The sequence below is a fragment of the Arachis stenosperma genome, chromosome 3 (genome assembly GCF_014773155.1).
Source record: "Arachis stenosperma cultivar V10309 chromosome 3, arast.V10309.gnm1.PFL2, whole genome shotgun sequence".
NCBI classification, from domain to species: domain Eukaryota; kingdom Viridiplantae; phylum Streptophyta; class Magnoliopsida; order Fabales; family Fabaceae; genus Arachis; species Arachis stenosperma.
This window is the reverse complement of record NC_080379.1, coordinates 143,425,241-143,453,062: the sequence shown is the minus strand read 5'-3', so window position 1 is coordinate 143,453,062 and position 27,822 is coordinate 143,425,241. Positions and strand designations below refer to the sequence as shown.

The following is a 27,822-nucleotide window of genomic DNA, read 5'->3' as shown; positions in this document are numbered from 1 at the left end:
AACCAAAACATACTAAAAACATACTAAAAATAATGCCAAAAAGCGTATAAATTATCCGCTCATCACAGACCCTTTCCTCAGAAGTTGGAGACATGAGCTCATAATTCTTCTCATCACTACCATTGCCACAAATTCTATGAAATTGCCTAAGTTGTTGACAGAACTCTGAATCAACCAACGAGACACACAGAAGGACCATAGAATCCACCCAATCGGCCATACCTTCGGGGACTTGGGAAGATGTCTCAACAATATTTTTGCGAGAAGACATGAGGTCAACTAGTCCTACAAGAAGAAAAGAAGATTGGATTACTCAAAAAACATCTCGGTACACTAATCAAAAAACTCGAGCATAAATAGAGGCAATATAAAACTAAAGTGCATAGGTGTCAAAAAGTGAGCCAGAACAACAAAGGAAACCCCAAGACCCACTCCAAAAAGGATCCAGGGGCATCCTAGGGAGCAGATTAAAGACTCAAAAAAATCTACAAGCCTACAGAAAGATAAAGCCTCTATTTCAACAAAAAATGACACTCCGAAAGGCCACAAACCAAATAAAGTCATTTCAGTCTATCAGCAAAGGGAACTACCAAAACAGCAAGAACATGCCAAGCAAAAAAAATTGTCAAAGACTCAATCTTTCTTCAAAAATCAAAATAAACCGTTTTACATAGAAACAAGCAACAACATGCAAAACCTTAGAAAGCTTCAACTGTCAAGGGAACACCAGAGAAGAAACAGCCAGAAATCACAGCGACAAAAAAGTATAGAAAGGCGAAAAGGTTCAAAATTTCCAAAAATTCACTCAAGTAAAAACCCTACTGTACCAGGAAAATAGAACAATACAAGCAAAAGAGAAGATGAACCAACCTGAAAAAGGAGTAGCGTACGGAGGGAAGATTGAAGACGAAGCTGTCGTCGAAAGCAAAGAGAGCACCTACGATCACCAAGCGACGTCGCAAAAAGAAACACGAAAGGGCGGAACAACAAGCGAAAACAGAAAAGTGAGAAAGAAAAGGGGAAGTTACAGAGAAAAGGAAAAAATGTTTCTGTGTGCAAAGTCCAAAATAAAAGCAAGAGAAACGGAGCATTAAAAACCAATTAATGGGGGCATTAAAACCCTCGCGCATTCCCAAGGCTAGGACGCTAATACAAAAGCGCGCGCTTTCAGAGGAAACGAAAGAAGAAACGTTTCGCATTCAAAAAAGAACTCTACAAAGATAAAATTGACAAAATGCCCGAGTTCGGCTTCACCCGAGAAGGTTCGAAGTCCTAAAAACTAAGACTCGACCTCCAGAATAAAGAATGAGCTCGAGCAGGGGCACTATTCATATCCCAGGTCATGCTGTCTGACCCAGGATGTTTAGCGATAAAGCGACCAACCTCTTCGGGTCAGACTAACCGACCTATTCTCAAAGAGCTCGGCCAAATCACCAGGAAGAGCCCAGAAAGGGCCCAGCAGAGGAACACGACCCAAATCCTAAGGCAGTCCAAGCCTATGGAGATAAGGGCAGTTCTCTTGAAGATAAGATTACCTCACTCAAAGATAAGGTAAAGATAAGATAAGATAACTAACTTATCTTATCTAAAAGGGTCACTCCACACCATTATAAATACGCTGGAGCACCCAGGTATAACTCATACTCTGATTCTACAAAAAATCTGCTTAATACCCTTGCTAACTTAAGCATCGGAGTCCCTTGCAGGTACCACCACCCTCCGGTGACGAAGGATTAGCAGCACCACCAAGCCCAACAAGTCGGACACGGCGGCTCCGGCCACTGTCATCAAGTCAGACACAACCGTGCCAACCAGCACAGAAGATCTCGTCTGGGATCGACCTACAGTTTCAGGTAACCCTCGGAAAAACATTCCAAAGGAAAGGTGGGCTCATCATTTTCATCCAGAAAAAAGGGCCGAGCTCCTTCAACAGCTCGGACCCTAAAAAAGTAGTTTTTGAAATCGTGAAAAGATTCATCAAATATGGAGAAAACTTTTTTCCCCTGGGAAGCTTGGAAATAAACCCAAGCGGCTTTCTTCTTAACTACTCCAGGCTCTGTCAAAACGAAAAGATAAAAGAAGAGGGATTGTGAAGCAGGGATACCAAACTCACGACACAGCAACTGAAAGACTTTTATAAAACCCCAGGAATTGGGGTGAAGTTGGGATGGAGCTACATTACAGGACCATAATAGGTTGGTTTCGAAAGGGGTAAAAGGAAGAGTAATATTCATCTGACTAAAAAAGAAGTCGTATGCATAGAAAAAGGGGCACTCTCCAGCAATTCGGGTAGAAAAATAGACCCTTTCCTCAGAAGTTGGAGATATGAGCTCATAGTTCTTCTCATCACTACCATTACCACAAATCCTGTGAAATTGCCTAAGTTGCTGACAAAACTCGGAGTCAACCAATGAAACACACAAAAGAACCATAGAATCCACCCAATCAGCCATGCCCTCAGGGACTTAGGAAGATGTCTCAACAATATTTTTGCGAGAAGACATGAGATCAACTAGTCCTACAACAGGAAAAGAAGAATTGGATTACTAAAAAAACATCTCGGCCAAAGCAAAGCAACTCGGATAATATAATCCAGCACAGTACAGGCAACAAAAGGAAACCCCAGGACCCACTCTAAAAAGATCCAGGGGCATCCTTTGGAGACAGAACAAGGACTCAGGAAAACCTACAAGACTAACATCCCAACAAAACTTTCAGCAAAAGCCCTCTCCCAAAAGGCGACATCCCCAAAAGAAAGTCACTACCTAGAAAGCTACGAATCAAATAAAGCCATCAAAATAACTACCTTCCAAAGTCATGGTCTCAGCTTATCAGCAAACAAAACTACCAAAAAAAAGTCATCAAAGACGCCACCTTTTTTAGAAAAACAAACCCCCCCCCCCCAAGCGGGCAAACGACACAAAATCAAAACGAGCCATCAAAAATCGTTACTTTCTACAAAGGTTCATCAGAAAATTACTGTTCATACCCAAAGTCATCACAGTTACCAACAAGGAGAAAAAGCATCAAAGGAACAATCTTTCAAAAGCCTCAGTGACAACATGCATCACAGCAAAGTCAAAAACTGAATGCAAAACAACGTAGGAAGTAAAAGAACGGGAAGAAGAACCAACCTGGGAAAGCCGAAAGCCTCTACAAAATTGAAGGTAGGAAATGGAGTCAGGAAGTTGCCCTTTCACAAACAAGGAAAGCACAAAATAATCGCCGAAGCAGCATCATAGGAAGAAAAACAAAAACTGCAAACTTCAGGCAAAAATAGAAAGAGAAAAAGAAAAGGAAAGTTACGGAAAAGAGAAATCGTTTTTCTGAAGAATGAAAATTCAAAATGACAAGGCTAAGAGAAACGGCACAATTAAAAACAATTAATGAGGGTACTAAACCCTCGCCTGTTCCCAAGGCTAAAAGCGCTAATATAAAAGCGCGCGCTTTTAAAGAAGAAGCAAAAGAAAACGTTCCGCATTCAAAGGAGAACTCTACAAAGAAGAAGTTGACAAAAATGCTCGAGTTCGGCTTTACCAAAGAAGGATCGAAGTCCTAAAACTAAAGACTCGACCCCAAAAGGAAGATCGAGCTCGAGCAGGGGTTGTTCATACCCTGGGTCGAGCTGTCCGACCCGGGATGATTAGCAACGAGACGACCGACCTCCTCAGGTCAAGCTACCCGACCTCTTCTCAAAGAGCTCGGCCGAATTGCCGGGAAAGCCCAACGAAGGGCCCAAATAGAGGAACACAACCCAAATCCAAAGGCAGCACGAGCCTATAGAGATAAGGGCGGTTCCTATGAAAGATAAAATAAAGATAAGATAAAGATAACTAACTTATCTTATCTGCAAAGGTCACTCTACACCATTATAAATACAATGGAGCACCCAGGTATAACTCATACTCTAATTCTACAAAAAACCTGCTTAATACCATTGCTAACTTAAGCATCGGAGTCCCTTGCAGGTACCACCACCCTCCGGTGACGAAGGATCAGCACCATCACCAAGTCCAACAAATCGGACACAACAGCTCCGACCAGTATAGAAGATCTCATCTGAGATTGACCTACAGTTTCAGGTAACCCTCGGAACAGTAATGATATGTAATATTTGTAACTACGTGTATAACGAACTCTGGTTATTGTTTTTGTGTGTGTGTGTGTGTCTCGAGTTAAATGCTCCTATTTTATTATTAAGTATATGGAAGTTGTCGTAATATCCTAACTGTTAGAGTAGAACAATCGGAAGCGTGTCATTCTAATAGTAAGAGTGTTACACCTAAGACTGCATGTAAGTTTGCACTTTACTAAAATATAAAAAGTTTTAAAGAAATAACTTTTTCAACAAATATTTTATAAAAAATTATTTTATTTATCTTAAATTTTTTAATTTTAAATAATAAATTTTTAATTTTAAATCCTAAATTATAAATCTAAATTCCAAAGATTGACTAATAAAGATTTCACAAATCTAAATTCAAAATAAAAAAATTAAAATTTTACATATAATCAAAAAATAAATTAAATACATAAAATCGTAACAAAATTTAAATTATAAAATCATTATATTAGTACAAATTTTATAAAATTAATTCGCTTATTCAAAATCTTAATATCTAAAAATTTTAAAACTCAAATCTTCTCTTTAAAATATAATTATATACAATATCTTATTAATAATGAAAGTATGCAATTTTATTAGATACAAAATTAAATAAGAATAATATCAATAACAAAATAACATCTAATAAACTAATAATGAATATTAATACTCACAATATGATCGAAGAAATGAGCTTCTATTGTAATTCAGAAGCTTGAATATAATACAAGAAAACTTATTCAAGATATAAAGATTGCAATAAAAGCTTTAAATGTATTTCAGAGTATGAGAGATTGTGTTTAAATGCGGATACTTTACAACTTCTTTCCCTCTTCCTTTTATAGTGGGTTATTCTCTTTATTCTTTTACAATTTTATTCCTAGTTTTACAAATTGCTTGCTTTTTCTATAGATGATTCAGGGACTCTGTCTTAGATTTGATGTGTTCTGTCATAGTTTTTGCAAATTTGGTAGCTGATTTTATAATTATGTTGTTATTCTGTTAGTATTTTACTAGGAGCTTTTGTTGTTTTCTGCATGTGATGAATTTATTGATTATTGAGCTGTTTTGACACATTTTTCTTTGTTGTTAGACAGGTGTCTATTTTTCTGATTTTGGAACTCTTTTTTTTAATCTCCAAATAGATTTTAGGTGTCTAGTATGTATAGTTCTGAACTGGACTGAACTTCTTCTTCTTCATCTGCTAGGACTGCTCTTATTACTTTTAGAGAATTATGAATTTTTTTTCTTCTGAGGTGGCTGTCGCAAGGGCTGCCATCATTTATTTTTTATGGGATAAGAAACGAGTCTCTTTTTTGTATGATATTTTTTCAAACTCTGAATTGTGGCTTGGGGATTATGATCTTTTTTATATATAATCATCCAGTTATCAATGGTCCTTTTACTGATTAGGTTAAGGTGAATTTGTTCCACTATTTTACATTTATGTTTCTGATTAAATATGGTACATTTTGAGTGTCTTCATATCCTGCGGAGTCATATTCCCAGGTCATAATCCAACATATTTTCATAGTGGAAATGAAGAAAATTAGCTTATATCCATCTAAAAAAGAGGTTTTATTTTTAAAATATTCATAAGCCATGCTAGCTTTTTTTGGAAAAATAGCTTCTATTAGTCTAAACTCTTGGAACCATACCTGAAATCACTTAGGAAACTGTAGAGAAATTTTCTTACAGAACCATATGAATCAGGAGTGTGAATTTGGAGAAAGATACAGGGTGTACCACTAGGCATCTATGTAATCATAATAGGAGTAATTTTGAGGTTCGAATTTTCTAGTAAAACTTTAATAGTGAAAGGGAGGTCTTTTCCATTCTGATAGGGTTATTATTTTGAGGATCTTAATTTTAGAGTATATTATATTTTTTGTGGTTGGGTCTTTATTGTGGGTTAATTCAATAGATCCCGTGTCAACTAAAATAAACTCATAGAAGGTTCGAGTTTTTTGGATACTTACTGGTGGATAATAAAAAGTATTTGGAAAACTATTTTTATAAAGAGTTCTTCTGTCCATCTTGAACATTTTTTCTCTAAGGCCATTATTTTCCTCTGATAATGGTTTAGTTTTGAATAGATTAGATGGTTGTAATAGTGTATATCTATTAATGGTAAAAACTTCATATAAGTTTTTAGTTGATGCAGATGATTTTTCACTTTTAACAACCTGTGATATGGTCAAAGGTTTAATGACTAATTGTTTAGCTTGTAATGAAGCTGTTGGTTGGTCAAGTGGTTGACCATAATCTTCACTGCTTACTTGCTTCTTGCTCATTTCTACCTTGTAAAAGTTCTCTTCTTAAAAAATCAGGTAATGCATTCGATTCACTTTTAATGTGTTCAATAATAAAATCAAAGCATGATAATATGACCTGCCATCTAGCAAATATTTGTCTAACAACTAGATTTTTAATTAAGTCATTTTTGTTGGTTGACCAAATATTTCTAGACAAATATTTGCTAGATAGCATGCTATATTATCATGCTTTGATTTTACTATTGAACACATTAAAAGTGAATCGAATGTATTACCTAATTTTTTTTAACAAGAAAATTTTTGCAAGGTAGAAATAAGCAAGAAGCAAGTAAGAAGTGAAGATTATGGTCAACCACTTGACCAACCAGCGACTTCATTATAAGCTAAACAATTAGTCATTAAACCTTTGACAATGTCATAGGTTGTTAAAAGCAAAAAATTATCTGCATCAACTAAAAGCTTATATGAAGTTTCTACTGTTAACAGATATACATTATTACAACCATTTGATCTATTTAAAATTAAACTATTAACAGAGGAACATCTTTATCATGAAAAATCTATAGCGGAGTTGACCGAAATCAATGACAGAGGAACATCCTTACCATGAAAAATCTATACCTATGAAAATAATGGCCTTGGAGAAAGAATGATTTATGATGGATGTAACTACCCTACCCCATGAGGACTGTGATTTCTTATTCTTTACAGCGTTCACTAACACGCATAGGTTTATATATATATGTAGCATAGATAACGAATTAGAATTAGAACACGTAGTGCAAAACTTTGCTTATAGTGCTTCCAAGCAGCGAACCTTTTTCTGATTCAATTATTCTATGAAATAAGAACTCCCAGAAGATTTTGATGATCTCTTGGTTATTCTTGAAGAGTGCTGATGAATGAATCATTGAACCATATTAGTTTGATAAGCCAAACCCTTGAACCAGATTGGCTTCTTCTCTTCTGGTCTAACCAAACCACCTTCCACCCAAATAAACCCAACCCTAGTTAACTCCTCTCTCAGCACCGCTTGAAACTCAGTCACCAACTATGGTTTCACCTTCTCATATGGACGTTGTTACTATGTTGAAGAAAGAGAGAAATACACAAAGCCATCATTAACAGCTCAGCCCATCCCTCTTTCTTTATAAACAAAGGTAAGTATCCTTAATTCCTCTTCTTCCCAAAACATGCATCACGCAAAAGAAAGGAAAGACCGTGGCAGGAAAAGCAGAGAAAGCAAGAAGAGGGACAGCCAAAGCTGAACCAGGAGTTCATCCCATCCACCCAGTTAATTTCTCAAGCCCCTCTGTAAAATTAAAAACCAACAACTTCATCTTCTTCCCTTGCTCTAATTCAAATTTCTGATTAACTCTTTGCTACACTCCTTTAGTTTGCTCGGTTCACGAAATAGCCTCCATCATAAATGAGGAAGGGTAAGTAATTTTCCCTTGCTTGTATTTGTTTGGGTCGAATGGTCTTGCGAGTCTGATAGAGAATGTTGGTTTTGTTCCAAATTAGGGTTTGGCGGCAAAAAGTTAGTAGAAGCAAGCTTTGTGTGTTTGATCAACAAATAAGGTAAAGGATAGTCTATACAAGATATCTTACTTGCAGCTGTGTATACTGCTGATGATTGATGGTTTATCATGTGTTTGTTTTTTGAAAAGTATATAATGAATTTTTGTTATGTTAAAGATGCAGAAAAAGTGAATTTGAGTTACGAATATGCCTTTGTAGCAAGGGGTAAATTAATGAATATAAACTTTTAGAGCTGTGTTGATTATGCTAGCAACTTTAGTTAGTCAAAAGAAAGGTAAAATTATGGTTTTAGACGAATCCTAGGCTTTAATATAGTATTTGGTATGTAAGGTTGTTGGAAATACTTTGTGCAGAATTTCTGCAGAAATCTGCATAATTGGCAGCAGAATGAATGACTTTTTGGGAGCAGTCCAGATCTAATTTTTAGATGAAATTATTTTTCTATAAAACTTTAGTGTGTCTTCAATATTCCATAAATATTTCAGAGAATTTGGCTAAGTGGTTTGGAAGATACGATTTTTTGAAGTTTAGTGGTTGCTGCAGATTTTTCTGGTTTGTTGTTTCTGTAGTACCAACTTCCAGACGCTATAACTTTTAATTTAAATAGAATTTTGAGTTGATTTTAAAAGGATTTAAAAGATCTATCAGTCTATTTTAATTGAATACAAGTTTCATGTTCATATCTATTTTGTAGACTTAGATAAGTCACTTGGAAGGTCGGTTGTTTGCTGTAAACTCTGAACTGGTTTATGAAAACAGAGCTCCACTTCCAATTGATAATTAATTAATCAAATGAAATGATATGAACCTGAAACTTGTGGATTCTGAAACTTAGTGATGTTGACTGTAATCTAACCAAAATTTAAAAGCAACGGATTAGAATTAAAATTCTTATGGAATTTATAAAAAAAACATGGTTGCTGTCTATTTTTTTGAATTTTTGTAAATGCAACAGCAGAATTTTAAAACTTGTATAAAATTCAATTCTAATCCAAATTCAGTAAAACCTAACTTAAATTAAAGATTAAGATCTCTAGAGTTACCTTACCAACATGGTTTTAGATTAGACAAACTTAGGAAATGAAAAGGAATGTAAGTTGCCCCTAAGAAAGGTTAAAGTTAAAGACAATGATATCGAGAGATAAAGTGAAGAAAGAAAAATGAGGAACAAGGAATGAAATAAAAGTTGAGAATTATATTGAATGGGCCTTGTGCCGAACTGCTAATGTGAAAGTGCCTGCCTAACGGGTAGCCTGAGATTGCTAATGCGGGAATGTTCGACTAATTGATAGCATTGTTCCTTACTGTGATACACATTGAACTATTATTATAATGAGGCCTAATTGACACGAGTAACCGTGATGCCAAGGTGTCTAATTGACACGGTATGAGACCATATTCGGGGTTCACTCCGAGTAACATCGGGTTGCGGGTAGACAACTGTAAGGACCCACGTTTTCATGTAAAACCATTTTAATAAAATAATTTTAGTGTCCGGAATATATTCAAAATTTAGAAGTTTTAATTTGAAAATATAAATGAGAAACTTGGTTTCAGTGAATTTTTCTGAGTTGGAAAATGTATTTCTTTCAAAAAGTTTTTGTAAAAATGCATACTGGTAATTAAGCCAGCAGTATCGGCTCGAGTCTGTCCAGTACTGCGTATTTTGGAAAAATAAAATTTTGAAAATTGATTTATTGTTTTAAGAAGATAAAAATAATTTAGAATCGAAAACCGGACACTAATCTTAAAGGTTTCGGCCCAAAGTGGGCCAAACGGACCAAAATGCTAACGGGTTAGACCGGGCCAAGGTCCAACATATATAAGCTTATTTAATGAGCATTTCAACCCGTTCTCTCCCATTTTGATGAGAGAGCCGCGGTTTTGGAGAGGAGAGGAGGAAGAGAATGCACTTTTCACCTCCACCTTCCGGAAGCCATAACTTTTGATCCGAAGCTCTGATTGACGAGCCATTTACGGCCACGTGAAGCTCTCGTCGAGCTCTACATTTTTATCTAAAGAAATCTCGTAAGAACTTGTGTCTCACTTTCTAGTTTTGTTCCCTATATTTTTGCATTTTTGAGGTTATGGCTTTGAGTAGATTTTGTGGTTTTGGTTGTTTAGGTGATCTTTAGTAGCGGGTAATTGATGGATTTTACCCCTAATCTCGTTGGATAAGGTAAGGAACCTCTTTATCCTTGTGGTTTGGTATAGTATGAGCTTTAGTTGTTGATGTATGGTTATGTTGTATGTATGAAGCTTGTTTTTGGAGTTGGTGGTGGCTTTTGGTGTGGCTTTGATCGTTTGGAACTTGGTGGAAGCTTGATTTGAATCAAGTTTGGTGTTTGAGCATATTGGAAATCAGCCAAGGTATGGTTTCAGTTTTCTTTATGTAATATGTAATGTTTCTAGACACTTAGGCTAGTTGACCCTAAGATAAGATTGAATATGTTGATGTTTGTGATATATGTTTGGGGATGAGATTGAGAGAAATGTATGTGTTGGAGCATGATGTGTGATGAATATGGATGAGAATTATTGTTGATGTTGTTAAAAATATTGATTATTGATGAATGTGTGAATTATTGTTTTTGAAGAGTGTTGTTGTTATTGTGGACGAATAATAATGGATATTAATGTGGTAGTGGTGTTGTGTAGAAGGAATTGAAATAATAATAATAATGATTATATGAATTGATGATGATTGTTGGTATCTTAGTGATTATGAGGGTTGATGATGAATGTTGAGATTTGTTTTGGTTATTGAGGTTGTTGTTGGTTGATGATGATTATGAGTGTGGATTCATTATTGAATTGGAAATTTTGGATTGGTAGTGAGATATGAGGTAATGGCTTGGTAATTTAGGTGTAAAATTGAGGATAGTGATATGAAATGGTAAGATGTTGTATGTAGTAGTGGTTTATGATGGTTGGACATGGTGTGGGTTGGTTTTGAATTGAGAGATGGTTAAATTTGAGGATTTGAGATTTTGGGTGAAAAAGAATTTTTGGTGAACTATGTCTGATCATAACTTTTACCTCGGTTTCCAAAATTTATTGAATTTGGTTTAGAAATAAAAATTATTGAAAACCCTTCGATTTGATATAAAGTTTGTAAGATTTGGATTTCTGTTGAGGAAGTTATGATCATTCAAAGATTGGTGTTGAAATCTGAAATTCTGCAGAGTTGCAGAATTTCAGAATTTTCTATTATGTGCAGACGCACAGCCTTATGCACACACACAATCCTGCAAAAATTATATTCTGTGTGGACACACAGACCTGTGCGTATGCACAAGCAGGGGAAAAGGCTCTGGTAGCAGCGCTAGCACAGGTTGTGTGCGCGCACATCAATGAAGAATTACAATCTGTGCGCACGCACAAGTTGGGAATGGACGTCTGTTAGGGGCGCTCGTACAGCTTGTGCGAGTGAACAGACTCTATAAATTTTAGTACCTGTGCGTACGCACACCCCTGTGTGTACACACACTTTCAAAATCTTCCTGTGTGCGCACGCACACTCCTGTGCAGACGCACACGACCCGTTTCATAATTTTAAACTTTGTTTTTAACTATTTCACCTTTCCAACAAGGTCGTAAGCTTCTTTAACACCATTTCAAGGCTTTTGGGCTTAATTTTGAATATGGGAAAGGTCCTAGGGGTGTAAGTTGGGTTTTCCTTTGAAAAGTTAGCAAACGGAGGTTTAGGTTTCTGGTGTATTGCGGATGAGTTAGTTGAGAGAGAAGGAAGAGTAGTGCATATGGTGATTATTGACAATGAATTGAGAAATCGATGAACTAATGAGCTTGGAATGGAAGTGATGAATTGATGATGGTTATGATGAGTTGAAGACTCAAAGAGGAATGATGATCTTGTTGAATAATGAGAATGTGCCAGGCACTATATCCTTAGGTTAAGTATGATAGTGTGCAGGGTATTATGTCCCTGGGATTGAATTATGATTGATAATCTTTTTTGCTGCAAGAGTGTGCCAGGCACTATATCTTTGGGTTATGCATGCAAGTGTGTCCGGCAGTATATCCGTGGGTGAGTAGCGTGTGCCCGGCACTATATCCGTGGGTCAATAGAGTGTGCCCGACACTATATTCGTGGGTGCGGCAGAAAAGCGACATCCGAAAGGATGTGTCGGGATGGCATTTATGGACCGACAAGTGATATCACAAGCCAAATAGGACAAGCATTCATCATATGCATCTTTTATGTGCTTGTTTGTTTTGATTACGTGAGTTTGCCTAATTGTATAACACGCCTATTTGCTTACTTAATCTACTTGCTTCATATGTTTCTACTTGTATTTTACTCGTTTGCATTAATTGTGATTGTCTGGTGCTGAGGAGGTTAGGTAGGCGGTGGCGATGGGATCGCACAGAGGTTAGGTTGGCGACGACTGTGGGATACATCGGTGTGATTAGTATTAGTCAAAATTTCCCTAGGTTTAGACAACCCTGGTTTATGGTTTAAGTTCTTATTATATTTATTTATTTTGTTCTAAGCTTGAATATCAATATGTGATGTGGAGTTCTAGGATTGCCTTCGGCGTCCCGGGGCCTTACATCTTACATCATTGGGCACTGTTACCATACTGAGAACATCCAATTCTTATTTCATACTTTGTTGTTGTTTTTCAGATGCAGGTCGTAATCTACTTCGATGAGATTGCGGATATGGTGATAGAACAGAGTATGGTTCCTCCTTGGTTAATTTATTTTACCTTGTTATAGTTACTCTCATATCTTTTTGTGTTTTAACTTTATGGCCTTAGAGGCTTACTTGAGAGAAAGGTTGTATAAGCTGTTTTAATTCTAAAACTCTGTATCTTTCTATTTGTAACTAGTCGGCTTAAACTCCGCAAGCTACGGCTAGTTCTTTATGATTATTATATTCTTATAATTATATATGTTTTATTCCCTTATACCTATACCTTGTATCTTATGCGTTAGTTTCGTGTGAACGTCTCACACTTTTGTAATTCTGTAATTTAAGCTTAATCCTTCATCAGGTTTCTAGAATATATTATTCCCTTCTATATATATGTATGTACATATGTATAAGTCTTAGAACTGTCGTAACCTTTGATTAACCTTTGCTTTACGGCTAGAGGTAAAGCTTAGGGTAATAGGGGTGTTACAACAACCGACGCATGAGCTCATGGCCTGCACTGGGAACATGCATGCATCATCTTGTTTGCGCATATGTACTTCTTGTGAATTATTTACTGCTACTTCCTTTTTGTCTATGCTATCTACTTGTTATATGCATGTGTGTGCCTTCAGTTTCTGTGTTTGTTTCCCTTTTCTTTCTGTTTCGCGACAACTTAGAGACAAAGACCCTAGGTTCCCCTTTTACCTTGTTGAGAACTCTACGTTCTCACCCTTCTTTCTTTTTCCCCCTCCCCAGATGGGTTTGGCAGACAAGTCCATTGAGTTTCGGGTTTCGGTACATCGCCCACGTTTCAACCCCGGCATGTCGTACGTATTCACTCTAGCTGAAAACCATTCCGAAGATCGACCTAGCTGACTTTTTACTATTTTGGTGATCTTAGTACTACTTTTCCCTCGCTTTTGTAGTACTTTTAGAGGGATAGGACATCTTAGTAGTTCGGTTCCAGTTTAGAAAACCCATGTGAGGGTTGGGACTGTTTTTCTTTACTTTTGTCTCTGTAAATATAACTTGGTGTAGTACTCGTTATTTTGATACTTGGCATGTATCCTCAAACTTATCTTATGTTTATATGATTAATATATGTCTACTGAGTTTGATTATAAATGTCTATTGAGTTTGATTATAGTCAGGTTCGGTGCTATATTTGACTACTGAGTTTGATTATAAATAGTTTATTCACGATTAAACCGGTAAAGGCTTATATCAAAATCCGAGTCTAGAGCCAAGTAGGTCCTTACAACAAGTAACACCTAAATAATTGACATTGGTCATGACGTGTCGAAAGTTGGGGTGTTACAGTTGGTATCAAAGCGGTTTGTCCTTTGAGCCTTGGGACGGACTGTCTATGCTTTCTTGCATACTCTGAATCTTTTTATACCATGCAGTTAGGATATTTTTGTGATATAATCTGCATGAAGGTCTATGAACATCCATTGTAAGTAATATTAATACTTAATTTTGATATATTAAGACTAATCACCTTAATATTGATTATTAGGTATTGATAGGACTCAAATGGCTGCGAATAGGCAAGGATACCCTCAACTGGGAGGAATAAGTGAGGGAAATTTTTCTGATGCAGCGACTATTCTCAAATCCGTAAACATTATGGCCGCTACTGTACGTGAATCAGTAGCTGCTACTAACTGAGTAGCTGAACGTCTTGATCGTCGGAATGGAGTTGAAAATAATCATGAGCCTAGACATGGAAATGAAAATGGCAACAAAGATGAAGGTGGACTACGTAACGATAATCGGCTCATGACTTTAGCCACTTTCTTGAAGATAAATCCGCCTCAATTCCATGGGGACACTAGTGCTACACGAGCTGATGACTAGTTTAAAGAAATAGGACAAGCAATGCGAGCACAACAAGTCCCTGAAGGACAGCGAGTGGAATTTGCTGCTTACATGTTGAGGAATGATGCACAACATTGGTGACAGAGAGTACTCCAACTACTAGGAAGAGAAGCTATTGACATTACCTGAGAGGAATTTTCGGCTGAATTTTATAAAAAATATTTTTCTCAGTGTTTCCATACCGCTAAGGAGTTAGAGTTGCTTCAGTTGAAACAGGAGAACATGACAGTCACTGAGCATACTCGCAAATTTGAAGAGTTATGCCGGTTCTCAAACATTTGTCAAGGAGCACCAGCTGTATATGAGAAATGGAAGTGCATCAAGTTCAAATGAGGACTTAGGGAAGAACTGTTAGCTCATGTGGGTCCAATAGAAATCCAGAATTTTGCAGAATTAGTTAACAAGAGCCAACTGATGGAGGAATATGTAAAGAAGCTGGTGGCAGCACAAACTAACCACAGGAAGCTTCCAACAAGAGATTTCAATCATAGCCTCACTCCTCAAGGAAGAAACTTCAAAGTAACTCGGCAGCCAGACTTAGGCAAACAGCTGCAACCAACCCAACCAAAATTGATATGCGCCGTGTGTGGTAAGAATCACAGAGGCAAGCCCTGCTTGTTGAAGTCTGGCGTTTGCTATAATTGTAGAAAGCCCGGACATATAGCCAAAGAATGCATACGATGAAAGCCTGAATTTGGTTTCCCTGGACAGCAACAGCCAGGAAGGGTGTTTGTTTTGGATACGGGAAATACTACCAAAACCGATCCCTACACTCGAGGTAACAAAATTTTGAGGACAAATTTTTTTTAGGAAGGTAGAATGTAACCACTCTACTCCATGAGGCCTGTGATTTATTATTCTTTACAGCGTTCACTGACACGCATAGGTTTATATATATGTAGCATAGATAATGAATTAGAACTAGAACACTTAGCGCAAAACTTTTCTTTTAGTGCTTCCAAGCGGCGAACCTTTTTCTGATTCAATTATTATATGAAATAAGAACTCCCCAGAAGATTTTGATGATCTCTTGGTTATTCTTGAAGAGTGCTGATGAATGAATCATTGAACCATATTAGTTTGATAAGCCAAACCCTTGAACCGGATTGGCTTCTTCTCTTCTGGTCCAACCAAACCACCTTTCACCCAAATAAACCCTACCCTAGTTAACTCCTCTCTCAGTACCACTTGAAACTCAGTCACCAACTATGATTTCACCTTCTCATATGCATGTTGCTACTGTGTTGAAGGGAGAGAGAGACACGAAGCCATCATTAATAGCTCAGCACATCCCTCTTTCTTTATAAACAAAAGTAAGTAGCCTCAATTCCTCTTCTTCCCAAAACACGCATCATGCAGAAGAAAGAAAAGACCAGTGGCAGGAAAAGCAGAGAAAGCAAGAAGAGGGATAGCCAAAGCTGAACCATGAGTTCATCCCATCCAGCCAGTTAATTTCTCAAGCCCCTCTGTAAAAGTAAAAACCAGCAACTTCATCTTCTTCCCTTACTCTAATTTGAATTTCTGATTAACTCTTTGCTACACTCCTTTAGTTTTCTCAGTTCACGAAATAGCCACCATCATAAATGAGGAAGGGTAAGTAATTTTCCCTTGCTTGTGTTTGTTTGGGTTGAATGGTCTTGCGAGTATGATTGGAAATGTTGGTTTTGTTGCGAATTAGGGTTTGGCGGCAAAAAGGCAGTAGAAGCAAGCTTTGTGTGTTTGATCAACAAATAAGGTAATGGATAGTCTATACAAGATATCTTACTTGCAACTGTGTATACTGCTGATGATTGATGGTTTATCATGTGTTTGTTTGTTGAAAAGTGTATAATGAATTTTTGTTATGTTAAAGATGCAAAAAAGTGAATTTGAGTTATGAATGGTCCTTTGTAACAAGGGTAAATTAATGAATATAAACTCTTAGAGTTGTGCTGATTATGCTAGCAACTTTAGTTAGTCAAAAGAAAGATAAAATTATGGTTTTAGACGAATCCTAGGCTTGAATATAGGATTTGGTATGTGAGGTTGTTGGAAATACTTTGTGCAGAATTTCTGCAGAAATCTGCATAATTGGCAGCAGAACGAATGACTTTTTGGGAGCATTCCAGATCTAATTTTTAGATAAAATTATTTTTCTATAAAACTTTAGTGTGTCTTGAATATTCCATAAATATTTCAGAGAATTTGGCCAAGTGGTTTGAAAGATATGATTTTTTGAAGTTTAGTGGTTGCTGCAGATTTTTCTGGTTTGCTGTTTCTGCAGTACCAACTTCCAGACGCTATAACTTTTAATTTAAACAGAATTTTGAGTTGATTTCAAAATTATTTTAACGCTATATCAGTCTATTTTAAGTGAGTACAAGTTTCATGTTCATATCTATTTTGTAGACTTAGATAAGTCACTTGGAAGGTCGGTTGTTTGCTGGAAACTCTGAACTGGTTTATGAAAACAGAGCTCCACTTCCAATTGATAATTAATTAATCAAATGAAATGATATGAACCTGAAACTTGTGGATTCTGAAACTTAGTGATGTTGACTATAATCTCACCAAAATTTAGAAGCAACGGATTAGAATTAAAATTCTTATGGAATTTATAAAAATATGGCTGCTGTTTGTTTTTTTGAATTTTTGTAAATGCAACAGCAGAATTTTAAAACTTGTATAAAATTCAATTCTAATCCAAATTCAGTAAAACCTAACTTAAATTAAAGATTAAGATCTCTAGAGTTACCTTACCAACATGGTTTTAGATTAGACAAACTTAGGAAATGAAAAGGAATGTAAGTTGCCCCTAAGAAAGGTTAAAGTTAAAGACAATGATATCGAGAGATAAAGTGAAGAAAGAAAAATGAGGAAAAAGGAATGAAATAAAAGTTGAAAATTATATTGAATGGGCCTTGTGCCGAACTGCTAATACGAAAGTGCCCACCTAACGGATAGCCTGAGATTGCTAATGCAAGAATGTTCGCCTAATTGATAGCACTGTTCCTTACTGTGATACACATTGAACTGTTATTATAATGAGGCCTAATTGACATCGGTAACCGTGATACCAAGGTGTCTAATTGACACTGTAAGGGACCATATTCGGGGTTCACTCCGAGTAATGTCCGGTTGCGGGTAGACAACCGACGCATGAGCTCATGGCCTGCACTAGGAACAGGCATGCATCATCTTGTTTGCGCATATGTACTTCTTGTGAATTATTTACTGCTACTTCCTTTTTGTCTATGCTATATACTTGTTATATGCATGTTTGTGCCTTCAGTCTCTGTGTTTGTTTCCCTTTTCTTTCTGTTTCACGACAACTTAGAGAGAAAGACCCTAGGTTCCCCTTTTACCTTGCTGAGAACTCTAAGTTCTCATCCTTCTTTCTTTTTTCCCCTTCCCAGATGGGTTTGGCAGATAAGTCCGTCGAGTTTCGGATTTCGGTACATCGCCCACGTTTCAACCCCGGCATGTCGGACGTATTCACTCTAGCTGAAGACCATTCCGAAGATCGACCTAGCTAACTTTTTACTCTTTTTGGTGATCTTAGTATTACTTTTTCCTCGCTTTTGTAGTATTTTTAGAGGGATAGAACATCTTAGTAGTTCGGTTCCAGTTTAGGAAACCCATGTGAGGGTTGGGACTGTTTTTCTTTACTTTTGTCTTTGTAAATATAACTTGGTGTAGTACTCGTTATTTTGATACTTGGCATGTATCCTCAAACTTATCTTATGTTTATATGATTAATATATATCTACTGAGTTTGATTATAGTCAGGTTCGGTGCTATATTTGACTACTGAGTTTGATTATAAATAGTTTATTCACGATTAAACCGGTAAAGGCTTATATCAAAATCCGAGTCTAAAGCCAAAGTAGGTCTTTACGACAAGTAACACCTAAACAATTGACATTGGTCATGACGTGTCGAAAGTTGGGGTGTGACAATGGAAAGAAGAACCCTTTACAAAATAATTTTTTCAAATACTTTCCATTACCTATCAGTAAGTATTCAAAAAACTTGAACCTTCTATGAATTTATTTTAGTTGACACAGGATCTATTGAATTAATGAGCAATAAAGACCCAACCACAAAAGACACAATATACTCTAAAATTAAGATCCTTAAAGTAATAATCCTGTCAAAATGGGAAAGACCTTCTTTTTACTGTAAAAATTTTACTAAGAAATTCGAACATCAAAATTACTCCTATTATGATTACAAGATGTCTAGTGGTATATCCTGTATCTTTCTCCAAATTCACACTCTTAGTTCATATGGTTTCGCAAAGGAATTTTTCTACATTTTCCTAAGTAGCTTCAGGTATGGTTCTAAGAGTTCGGACCGATAGAACCTATTTTCCCAAAAGAAGCTAACATAGCTTATGAATATTTTAAAAACAAAACCTCTTTTTTAGATGGATATAAGCTGATTTCCTTCATTCCCACTATGAGAATATGTTGGATTATGATATGAGAATATGACTCCGTAGGATATGAAAACACTCCAAGTGTACAATGTTTAATCAGAAACATAAAAGTAAAATGGTTGAACAAATTTGATCTTAACTTAATCTGTAAAAGGATCATTGATAACTGGATGATTATATCTTAAAAAAGATCAAAATCGTCAAACCACAGTTTGGGGTTTGAAAGAATATCATACGAAAAAGAGACTCGTTTCTTAGCCCATAAAACAGATGATAGCGGCCCTTAGAGCAGCCAAGATCTATTTATAGATTAAAAAAAGAGTCACAGAATCAGAAAAATAGACACCTGTCCGACAACAAAGGAAGATGTGTCAAAACAGCCCAAAAATCAGTAAAGACATTACATGCATAAAACAACAAAAATTTTCAGCAAAATACCAATAGAATACCAATATAATTATAAAAAGTAGCTACCGAATTTACAAAAATGATGATAGAGCACATCAAATCTTAAACAGAATTCGTAAATCACCCACAGAATGAGTAAGCAAGTTTGTAAAACTAGGGATAAAATTGTAAAAGAATAAAGGGAATAGCCTATTATAAATAGGAGGAGAAGATGGGAGGAAGTTGTATTTATTATTTACACAATTTCTCATCATTTGAAATACATTTAAAATTTTCGTTACAATCTTTGTATATTGAATAAGCTTCTTTGTATTACATTCAAGCTTCCGAATTATAATACAAGCTCATATTATTCGATCATAATGTAAGTATTAATATTTATTATTAATTTACTAAATGTTATTTTGTTATTGATATTACTTTTGTTTAATTTGTATCTAATAGGATTATATATTTTCATTGTTAATAAGATATTAGCACAGGTTGGTAATATATAAATTCTAAAACATTAAGATGATATCCTTAAAAATAAATGATCGAGATATTGGTATTAATTATTATTCCTTATTTACAATATATTGTTAAAATTATGTTATGAGTGATATATATATATATATATATATATATATATATATATATATATATATATATATATATATATGTATATATAATCTTACTTCCCATATAAGTAAAGGGACTTCAAGTCTTCAAATTAAATATAAATAAAAAATAAACATTATTTAAATTTTTGAAATGAAAAATAACGCAAATAAATAAACAAACATAAAGAATAAATGAATGAGGTGTGAGTAATTGGAATGCATGTTGAGGAAGTTCGATTTAATCGATGCAGACGTCTGAATTCGGAGCAACAGAAAGGAGAAGAAGAAGAGAAGGGGGAAAAGGAGAGTTCATTCCCCATTGTCCTTTCCTCTCTCCCTCTTCTTCGTTCGTAGATTCACGTGACCGAATCGTATATATTAATATTCTGTCGTCTCTTTCACACCTTCTCAGGTTTGTGAATTTTGATATCAACGTTATATATATCTTCTCTGATTTATTCATTCTGTTACGTAGATCGAATGTCTTTCTCAGTTCCTTCAATTTCTCAATCTCTAGATTCGATCCTTTGCTGCTGCATTTCCATTCTCGCTAATTATACCGTAATTTTTCTTCATCTCCATTTTTTATGTTACTTTTCTTCTTTGTTTTCTAAATTCACTTTACCACTTTAACGTCACACATTCGACAATTTATTGCCCTATGCTTTCTTTTTCTATTTTATTATTATTATTATTCTTTTACTTTCTTAATTGTGAAGCTAGTTTTTCTTTGGAATTAATGGCTTCTGCCTTTTGGTTTTGCATATGGTTAAGGAGCAGGGAAGTGGTGTAAGTGAAAGCGAAAGCATTATGATTTCCAATTAGACTTAGCTTACTTGCTATGATTTTATTTGGTTTGTTCATGTGTCCTCCCTGACTATTCAATTTTTTCTTTTTCTTTTTTTTTTTTTTTCCTTTTGTATTATTCTTGAATACTTTATTTCTTTTGTTTTTGTTGTTTGTTACTTTGTTTTCACACTGAACTAAGCTTTTGAACTACCTGTGGGTCTCTCGGACCAATGATTTTCTGGAAGAAGCGACTATCATGTTCTGATTTATATTTATCTGCCCTACGACCTGCCGATCAACTTTTGCTGCCCATACTCAATTATTCTAGATTTTCTGACTAGTTGTTGTTGTCAGTGAGATAAGGTTCATTTGTGTATGATTCTGTAGTAATGGTTGGTATTTGTATGAGAAACTGTCCAGGCTCTGTGCACATAAATCCTGTGTTTTCTGATTTGAATTGGATCGTTGGAGACATCATACAATAGTTCGTAAGTTCCACCATGATAGATTTGGGGATTTCCTTTTTGAGGCTTTTCACTAGCCTGGATGCTTCTGGGGCATCTATTCTTGGATGGCTGATTACTGGATCATTTGGAATTTTGGCTGTCATATATGGCATTCTCAAGTGGCAGAGAAGATCATCCCTGAAATGGATTAAAGCTGCAGCCAGAGCAAAGAAGAAAGTTTGGAAGAAGTTTAAAGTACCTTTGTCAGAGCACTTGTGGGTTGAAGATTTTACTCTCAGGGAGCAGCCATCCACTTGCTGCTTCTGCTTGACTTCTCTGTGGCCTTCTCATAGCTTAGGTACAACAACAATGACACAACGTTCTCCTATCCATCGTTGCTCTGTTTGTGGTGTCGCAGCCCATTTCATCTGTTCTCAATTTGCAGCAAAGGATTGTAAATGTGTGGCTCAATCTGGTTTTAGCCACATTCGACACCACTGGTCTGAAAGATGGGTTAATGCAGATGAATATCATGAGATGTCTGCCTTTTGTTTTTACTGTGATGAACCATGTGGTGTTCCATTTGTCAAATCTTCCCCTACGTGGCATTGTCGCTGGTGTCAGCGCCTCATTCATGTCAAATGTCATAATAAATTGGTCAAAGATTCTGGTGATATTTGTGATTTGGGTCCTTTGAGGCGACTTATCCTCTCTCCTCTCTATGTCAAAGAAGTTGATGAAGATCCAAAAGGAGAAAAACTGAGTTCTATTATAACCTCTTCCGTTCGTGGTCAGATGAGAAAACGGCGTAATCGCAATAATAAGCATGGAGGTAGTTCGCGTAATAATAGCAAGCCACGTGACCCCTCGGTCACTGATGCAATATTGTTTGACTATGTATTGAATGGTATAGAGGATTGGGACCTGTCTGGTGATGAGATGCTCTTTGACTTCCGTCGCATGAACAATGGTAGAGTTCTAGTAAATCCTAATCCAATCAAGAAATACACATTGGTTGATTTGCCATCCGATGCAAGGCCACTTTTGGTCTTCATTAATGCCAGGAGTGGTGGGCAGCTTGGGCCTTCTCTTCAAAGGAGATTGAACATGCTACTAAATCCTATTCAGGTGATTACATTATTCTTTGATAAACAAATATGCTATTGCCTTTTGTCAAAGCTCTGACTTCTGTCATAAAGCCTGTTAGAGATATATTTTTAGGTCTTCTTCAGTGTCATCATGGATTATATGGTTATGCTTTGGGAGTTTGTTTGATCATTGGTTGAAATTTCTTTATTCAACCCTTGTTGGTTGTTGCCCTTCATATTGCCATGAATAAATTATAGACACTAAAATTTCTTTTTCCCCAATTAATTACATTGTGGCTGTCTGTTGAATTCATAAAATTCCTGATTTCATAGGTAGACTTTAGAGCATATTTCTTAATGTATCTGTTCATAAAGGTTTAAAGCAGAGCATATACTTTGCTGCTGTTTTAAGTATTTCTTGCTCTTTAAAATTGCTGACAAGCTAATAAAAAGAATAGATACAAGGTTTTTAAGCTTTTTAGCTTAATAGCATTAAGCAGAATAACTCAATACAAATGAACCTGGAAAAACATTTTATGTTTTCTATTATTGCTATCTTCCAGTTTGCTTGATCAAATATGGGTTCCCATCAATCCCTTGTTCTTTTTTTTTTTATGCACTGTGTAAAAATATATGATATCTGTATTATAAAGATTAACATCTCACTAAATCCTACTTAAAAACTCCAATCATGCTAATTATTGATGTCTTCTTTCTTCCAATCTTCTGTAAACTAGTAAACTAACAATGCTTGTCTGGATATAGATTTCATGTTTCTCATTTCATATCTTTGTCTCATTGGATGTTTCTGGTTTGGCTATTTTTCTCCTGTAGATATTTGAATTGAGTGCTTCTCAAGGTCCTGAGGTGGGACTGGAAATGTTTAAAAGTGTGCGATATTTTAGAGTGTTAGTATGTGGTGGGGATGGCACTGTTGCATGGGTCCTTGAGTCTATAGCAAGACTGAATTTTGAGTCACCTCCTCCTGTTGCAATACTTCCACTTGGAACTGGAAATGATTTGTCCAGGGTACTGAATTGGGGAAGAGGCTTCTCTGCACTTGATGGACAGGGTGGGTTGACCACTCTTCTGAATGACATTAACATTGCAGCAGTAACCATGCTGGATCGCTGGGAAGTTAAAATTACAGAAGAGAACTCTGAGGGAAACCCAAACAAAGTGAAAACTAAATCTATGATGAACTATCTAGGTATATCTCCGCAACAAATACTGTCTAGGGCGATTCTGTAAGTAACTGACATCTGTGAACTGATTTTTATAGGGATTGGATGTGATGCAAAGGTTGCATATGAATTTCATGTTACAAGACAGATAAATCCAGAAAAGTTTTCCAGTCTGGTAGATATTTCCCCTTCCTCTTTTATTTTTACCGGAACATATTCTTCCATCCTTGATAGTAATTTATCAAATTGAAATATTTGTTCATGTTAGACCATGCATGACAATGTCTAGTTTGGTTTAAGCGCACCTTCTTTAACCTACCATTTTAGAGATTCAACAATAAAATTATAGTGCTGGTGCATACCACTACATCGATAAGCTTTAGCTCAAGAATTTCAATAAATTATATGTTTCATGCTAGCCCTTCTTCATTAAAAATCTTGGCTATATTTTTGTTAATTTTTCCAGTTTTTTAACCTTCATAATGTCTATATATTTTCAGTTTGTTAATAAATTGAGATATGCCAAAGAAGGAGCAAGAGATATTATGGACCGAACATGTGCTGACTTGCCATGGCAAGTATGGCTTGAAGTTGATGGTATAGACATTGAGATTCCTAAGGTGAATTACTGATACTAAGACTTATTTTCACATTTAAGTCATTAATTAACGTTAAGAATATTGTCCAAATTTATATGTAAATCGTCATGTATTAATTCTTCTTCATGCAGGATGCAGAGGGCTTAATCGTGCTTAATATTGGGAGCTACATGGGTGGAGTAGATCTTTGGCAAAATGATACTGAGCATGATGATGATTTTAGTCTTCAATCCATGCATGACAAAATGCTTGAGGTGGTATCTGTTTGTGGGGCATGGCACCTAGGGAAACTTCAGGTCTGGTATAATCTAACGACCTTTATTTTCCCCGCTTAAATATAAATCAAGTCTTTATGATGATACATTTACATAAGCATACTTATAAATAAAGCTATTTTACTGTTGTCTGTTTAAAAAAAAAAAATTATATGAACATATTTTCATATACGTATAAAATAATGTCGTGAATGCATTTAGGTATCATTAATAATATAGTTATGTACACAGATTTTACTCATTAAAAAGCTAGTTATCGTGCTCATTCTTCTTTAGTCAAAACTTCAATCCATTGAATTGAAGTTTTTATTCATGTTCATTATAGTCTATCATCTTTCTCCATTTGATAATCTAATTTGTTCTTAAATAAATGTTTATTGTCACTATATCATCTTTCTCCATTTGATAATCTAATTTGTTCTTAAATAAATGTTTATTGTCACTATATAATTGTTTTTGCCATTATTTGTTTATTACTATCCTTAAATTATGAATTGCTTCATTATTGTACAAACCTTTCTTTCTTTTTGTATAACTTTTATTTATGAATCCTTGTCTTAAAAATGACATCTAGATATAAGAAAACAATTGTAATTAAGTGGTTCATGTCTTTTTACAATTATTTCATGCTTATATTTTCTGCAATGTATGGAAGATAAATTTTCAAATGTATGTTAAACTACTAAATAGTAATGATTGATTTGTTGTATAGGTCGGACTTTCACAAGCAAGAAGGCTAGCTCAAGGTAAAGTCATTAAGATACACTCTTCAAGTCCTTTCCCAGTTCAAATTGACGGGGAACCATTTATCCTACAACCTGGCTCGTTAGATATAACACATCATGATCAGGTAATTGCACGCTTTAGGATTTTTGTAGTAAATTTACTCTCACATCCTTCTACTAAATGTTACACCTCCTATATGTGGGTTTGGAAAGTACTTCCGCTGGTTAACATTGAGTTGCTCCATTTTTCTCATAAACCCTGCGCAGTCTTCTAGGTTTAAACCAGTGATAACTCATCCAGTCATTCATGAAAGAAATCAAAATTTAGATAATCGTTTGTATTATATTCACATGGGAAATAAAGAAAGGAGAGAGGGGCTTACTACTTACAAGAAATTATAAATCCACCTAATTGGTATGCCGATTGCTGAAAGATCCTTGTAATTTAAAATTTCACTCACTAGTAAATTACATAACATGTCACATTCCCTAAGCGAGATTTTGAATCAGAAAGATTATTAGGCCTGATAGGAGGCTATATTAACATTCTGCTATTTGTAAATTGTAATACCTACTGCAATAGTTAAGAATACTAGCAAGTGTAACACATGCAGATTAAAACAAGATTGTGATTATGCACAAGTTAAGCACTGTAAGTGTTAAAGAGTAGATGTAATTATGAGCATCATGCATTCTCCAATACCCTTGCTCTCCAACTGATCTTTCCCTACTCCCAATTCCACCCTATTTGAAAGAATTGGTATTGATGAAGACTTCCCTAGAAGATTGATTAGTTAAACTGATCGAATTATTAACTTTTGTATGACGGTGGAAATCATGGGATTTCATTTTGCTATATTCAGGTATTCATGGTGAGGAGGACATCAGAAGATGACCCGAAAGGGCATGCAGCTGCAATTATGACGGAGGTGTTACTAGATGCCGAGTGCAAGGGCATTATCAATGCATCTCAAAAGAAAGTTATTCTCCAGGACATGGCCATCAGTCTTTCTTAATTCACCATGTTGATGTGGTTACCCATAAAATGGGTATTTTCCCACCCTTTAATCCCTTTATTATGGGAGCAATTTTTGGTAACTATCAGAGATACAGAGAAATGATATAGTTCCACAAAGCAGCAGCTAATAGACGAGAGTGAAAATTGTACGGCGGCTTGGTTATTTCTTATTTTTGTTTCCCCCTTGTGTTGCTTCTACACATCAAGCTGTGTATATTTCTAACCCAGTGTAACATATCTTCAAGCCAGAAAGGCCCTCCTCTAATTTTTTCGGCCTTTAACGTTGATTTGCTAGGTCCTCTCATTAACTTCTAAACAAGAATCGTGCATTTGTTGACAATAGTTTTTCTTTGATGAACGTAACATTACCGTTGATTAAAACTATGATATGATAATTAAGTATTACTAGTCTACTAGCATTTTAAAATGGAATCACACTGTTAAAACAATAAATTGCTCTTACGACCGAAGTTATTATTACACGTATGGTTCATAATGATGCCCTTAAATCTTTCTTGCGGTTCACATTCATCAAGTGGCGTTAACTCGGCGTAGCTGTCATTCTGTCGATTTGTTAAGGGGGCAAACACATGTTCGAATTGGAACGAAGTTCTTCGTTTCTAAGTTGCAGAAGCTCAAGTAATTAATTAGTCACGGCTCAGGAATCGTGTGATCTTTTATTAATATTTATTGGAGGCATGTTCTGTGGGCCACAGTGATATCAATGTCCTTTTTTTCAAAAATGTGAGTGACAAAAAAATCAATCCAAAATTATTTTATTTTATATTTATTAATTATATCTAAAATAAATAGATAATATTAAATGTAATAAATATATAATTTTAGATATTATAAATATTAGATTAAATAAGTTAACTTTAAATTATTATTTCTCTCATTCTTTTTTTTTCATTCACAAATGCATATAAATCTTCAGAGAATGGATCCTTTTAATTTTTGAAAAAAATTAAAAAAATTGTGGTTCATAATTCTTCAATGCACTCTCTTTCATGTTTTTTTTTTTTATTCTTCTACTTATAACAATTAATGGTGAGAGATTATATTTTATTCCTGCACCCTCAAAGTCTAAGCCAAATTAATAACTACGGCATCTGTGTCATGTCATCATGTGCCATGCAAACGTCGACCTAACGCGTTTATTAATCTTGAATTGGTCGATCGTTATTGGTCCTTCCTTTAATTTCTATGTTCCATCAAAATCAAAAACATTGCATGAAACAACATAACAAACTAGTTTGCTTATTCACTGGTCTCTGGTCTCTACCTTTGTCTCTTGTGTGTGATATATAAAGTTTTTTCTAGAACACGTTTTGTTTTCTTTACCATACATTATATCTTACATAGTCGGAAAGGATTACATGATAGCATCAAATTTCTTTCAAAAAAAAAATGTAATAACAATATAACTAATTTTGGTTGGAAGTCAAGAATCCAATTACATTGAAAGAAGCAGCAGCTTTGTTTAGAAGCAAAAATATAACGTCAAACACAACAGAAGAAAATAAGGTGCAAAATAATTTCAGGGACTCGTAATGCATTTGAGTATGGCCTACTACATAAATATATATTATTACTTACTGAAATATCTAATAATAAAAAGTACAAACAGAAAAGGCATGAAGATACAAGTCACGATTTCCGAAATATGAAGACCGAAGGTAGCATGGAAAATATAAATTAAGGCGTGATAATCTAAACAATTTTTTCTGAAAAAAAAAATAGTATTACTATTCTAAGCTTGTTATACCGAATTTGTTAACTAATGTAGTTTGATTATTTG

The 27,822-nt window shown here is 35.3% G+C and overlaps 1 protein-coding gene across 3 annotated transcripts; it reads left to right on the top strand.

The window, feature by feature from the left end:
- Positions 1-19,606: 19,606 nt before the first annotated feature.
- Positions 19,607-26,386, top strand: LOC130967395 (diacylglycerol kinase 2). Of its 3 annotated transcripts, XM_057892225.1 has the most exons (9): positions 19,607-19,659; positions 20,149-20,309; positions 21,107-22,260; positions 23,055-23,430; positions 23,503-23,579; positions 23,905-24,024; positions 24,135-24,299; positions 24,991-25,128; positions 25,867-26,386. In XM_057892225.1, exons 3-9 carry the CDS (start codon positions 21,187-21,189, stop codon positions 26,017-26,019), a joined length of 2,103 nt encoding a protein of 700 aa, XP_057748208.1. In that variant the 5' UTR covers positions 19,607-19,659; positions 20,149-20,309; positions 21,107-21,186; the 3' UTR covers positions 26,020-26,386. The 3 variants fall into 3 exon arrangements, 2 of the variants coding, with proteins under 2 accessions (XP_057748208.1, XP_057748210.1); XR_009081327.1 differs by lacking the exon at positions 19,607-19,659 and having other exon boundaries at positions 20,125-20,309; positions 24,135-24,304; XM_057892227.1 differs by lacking the exons at positions 19,607-19,659; positions 20,149-20,309 and adding an exon at positions 20,440-20,458.
- The last annotated feature ends 1,436 nt before the right edge of the window (positions 26,387-27,822 follow it).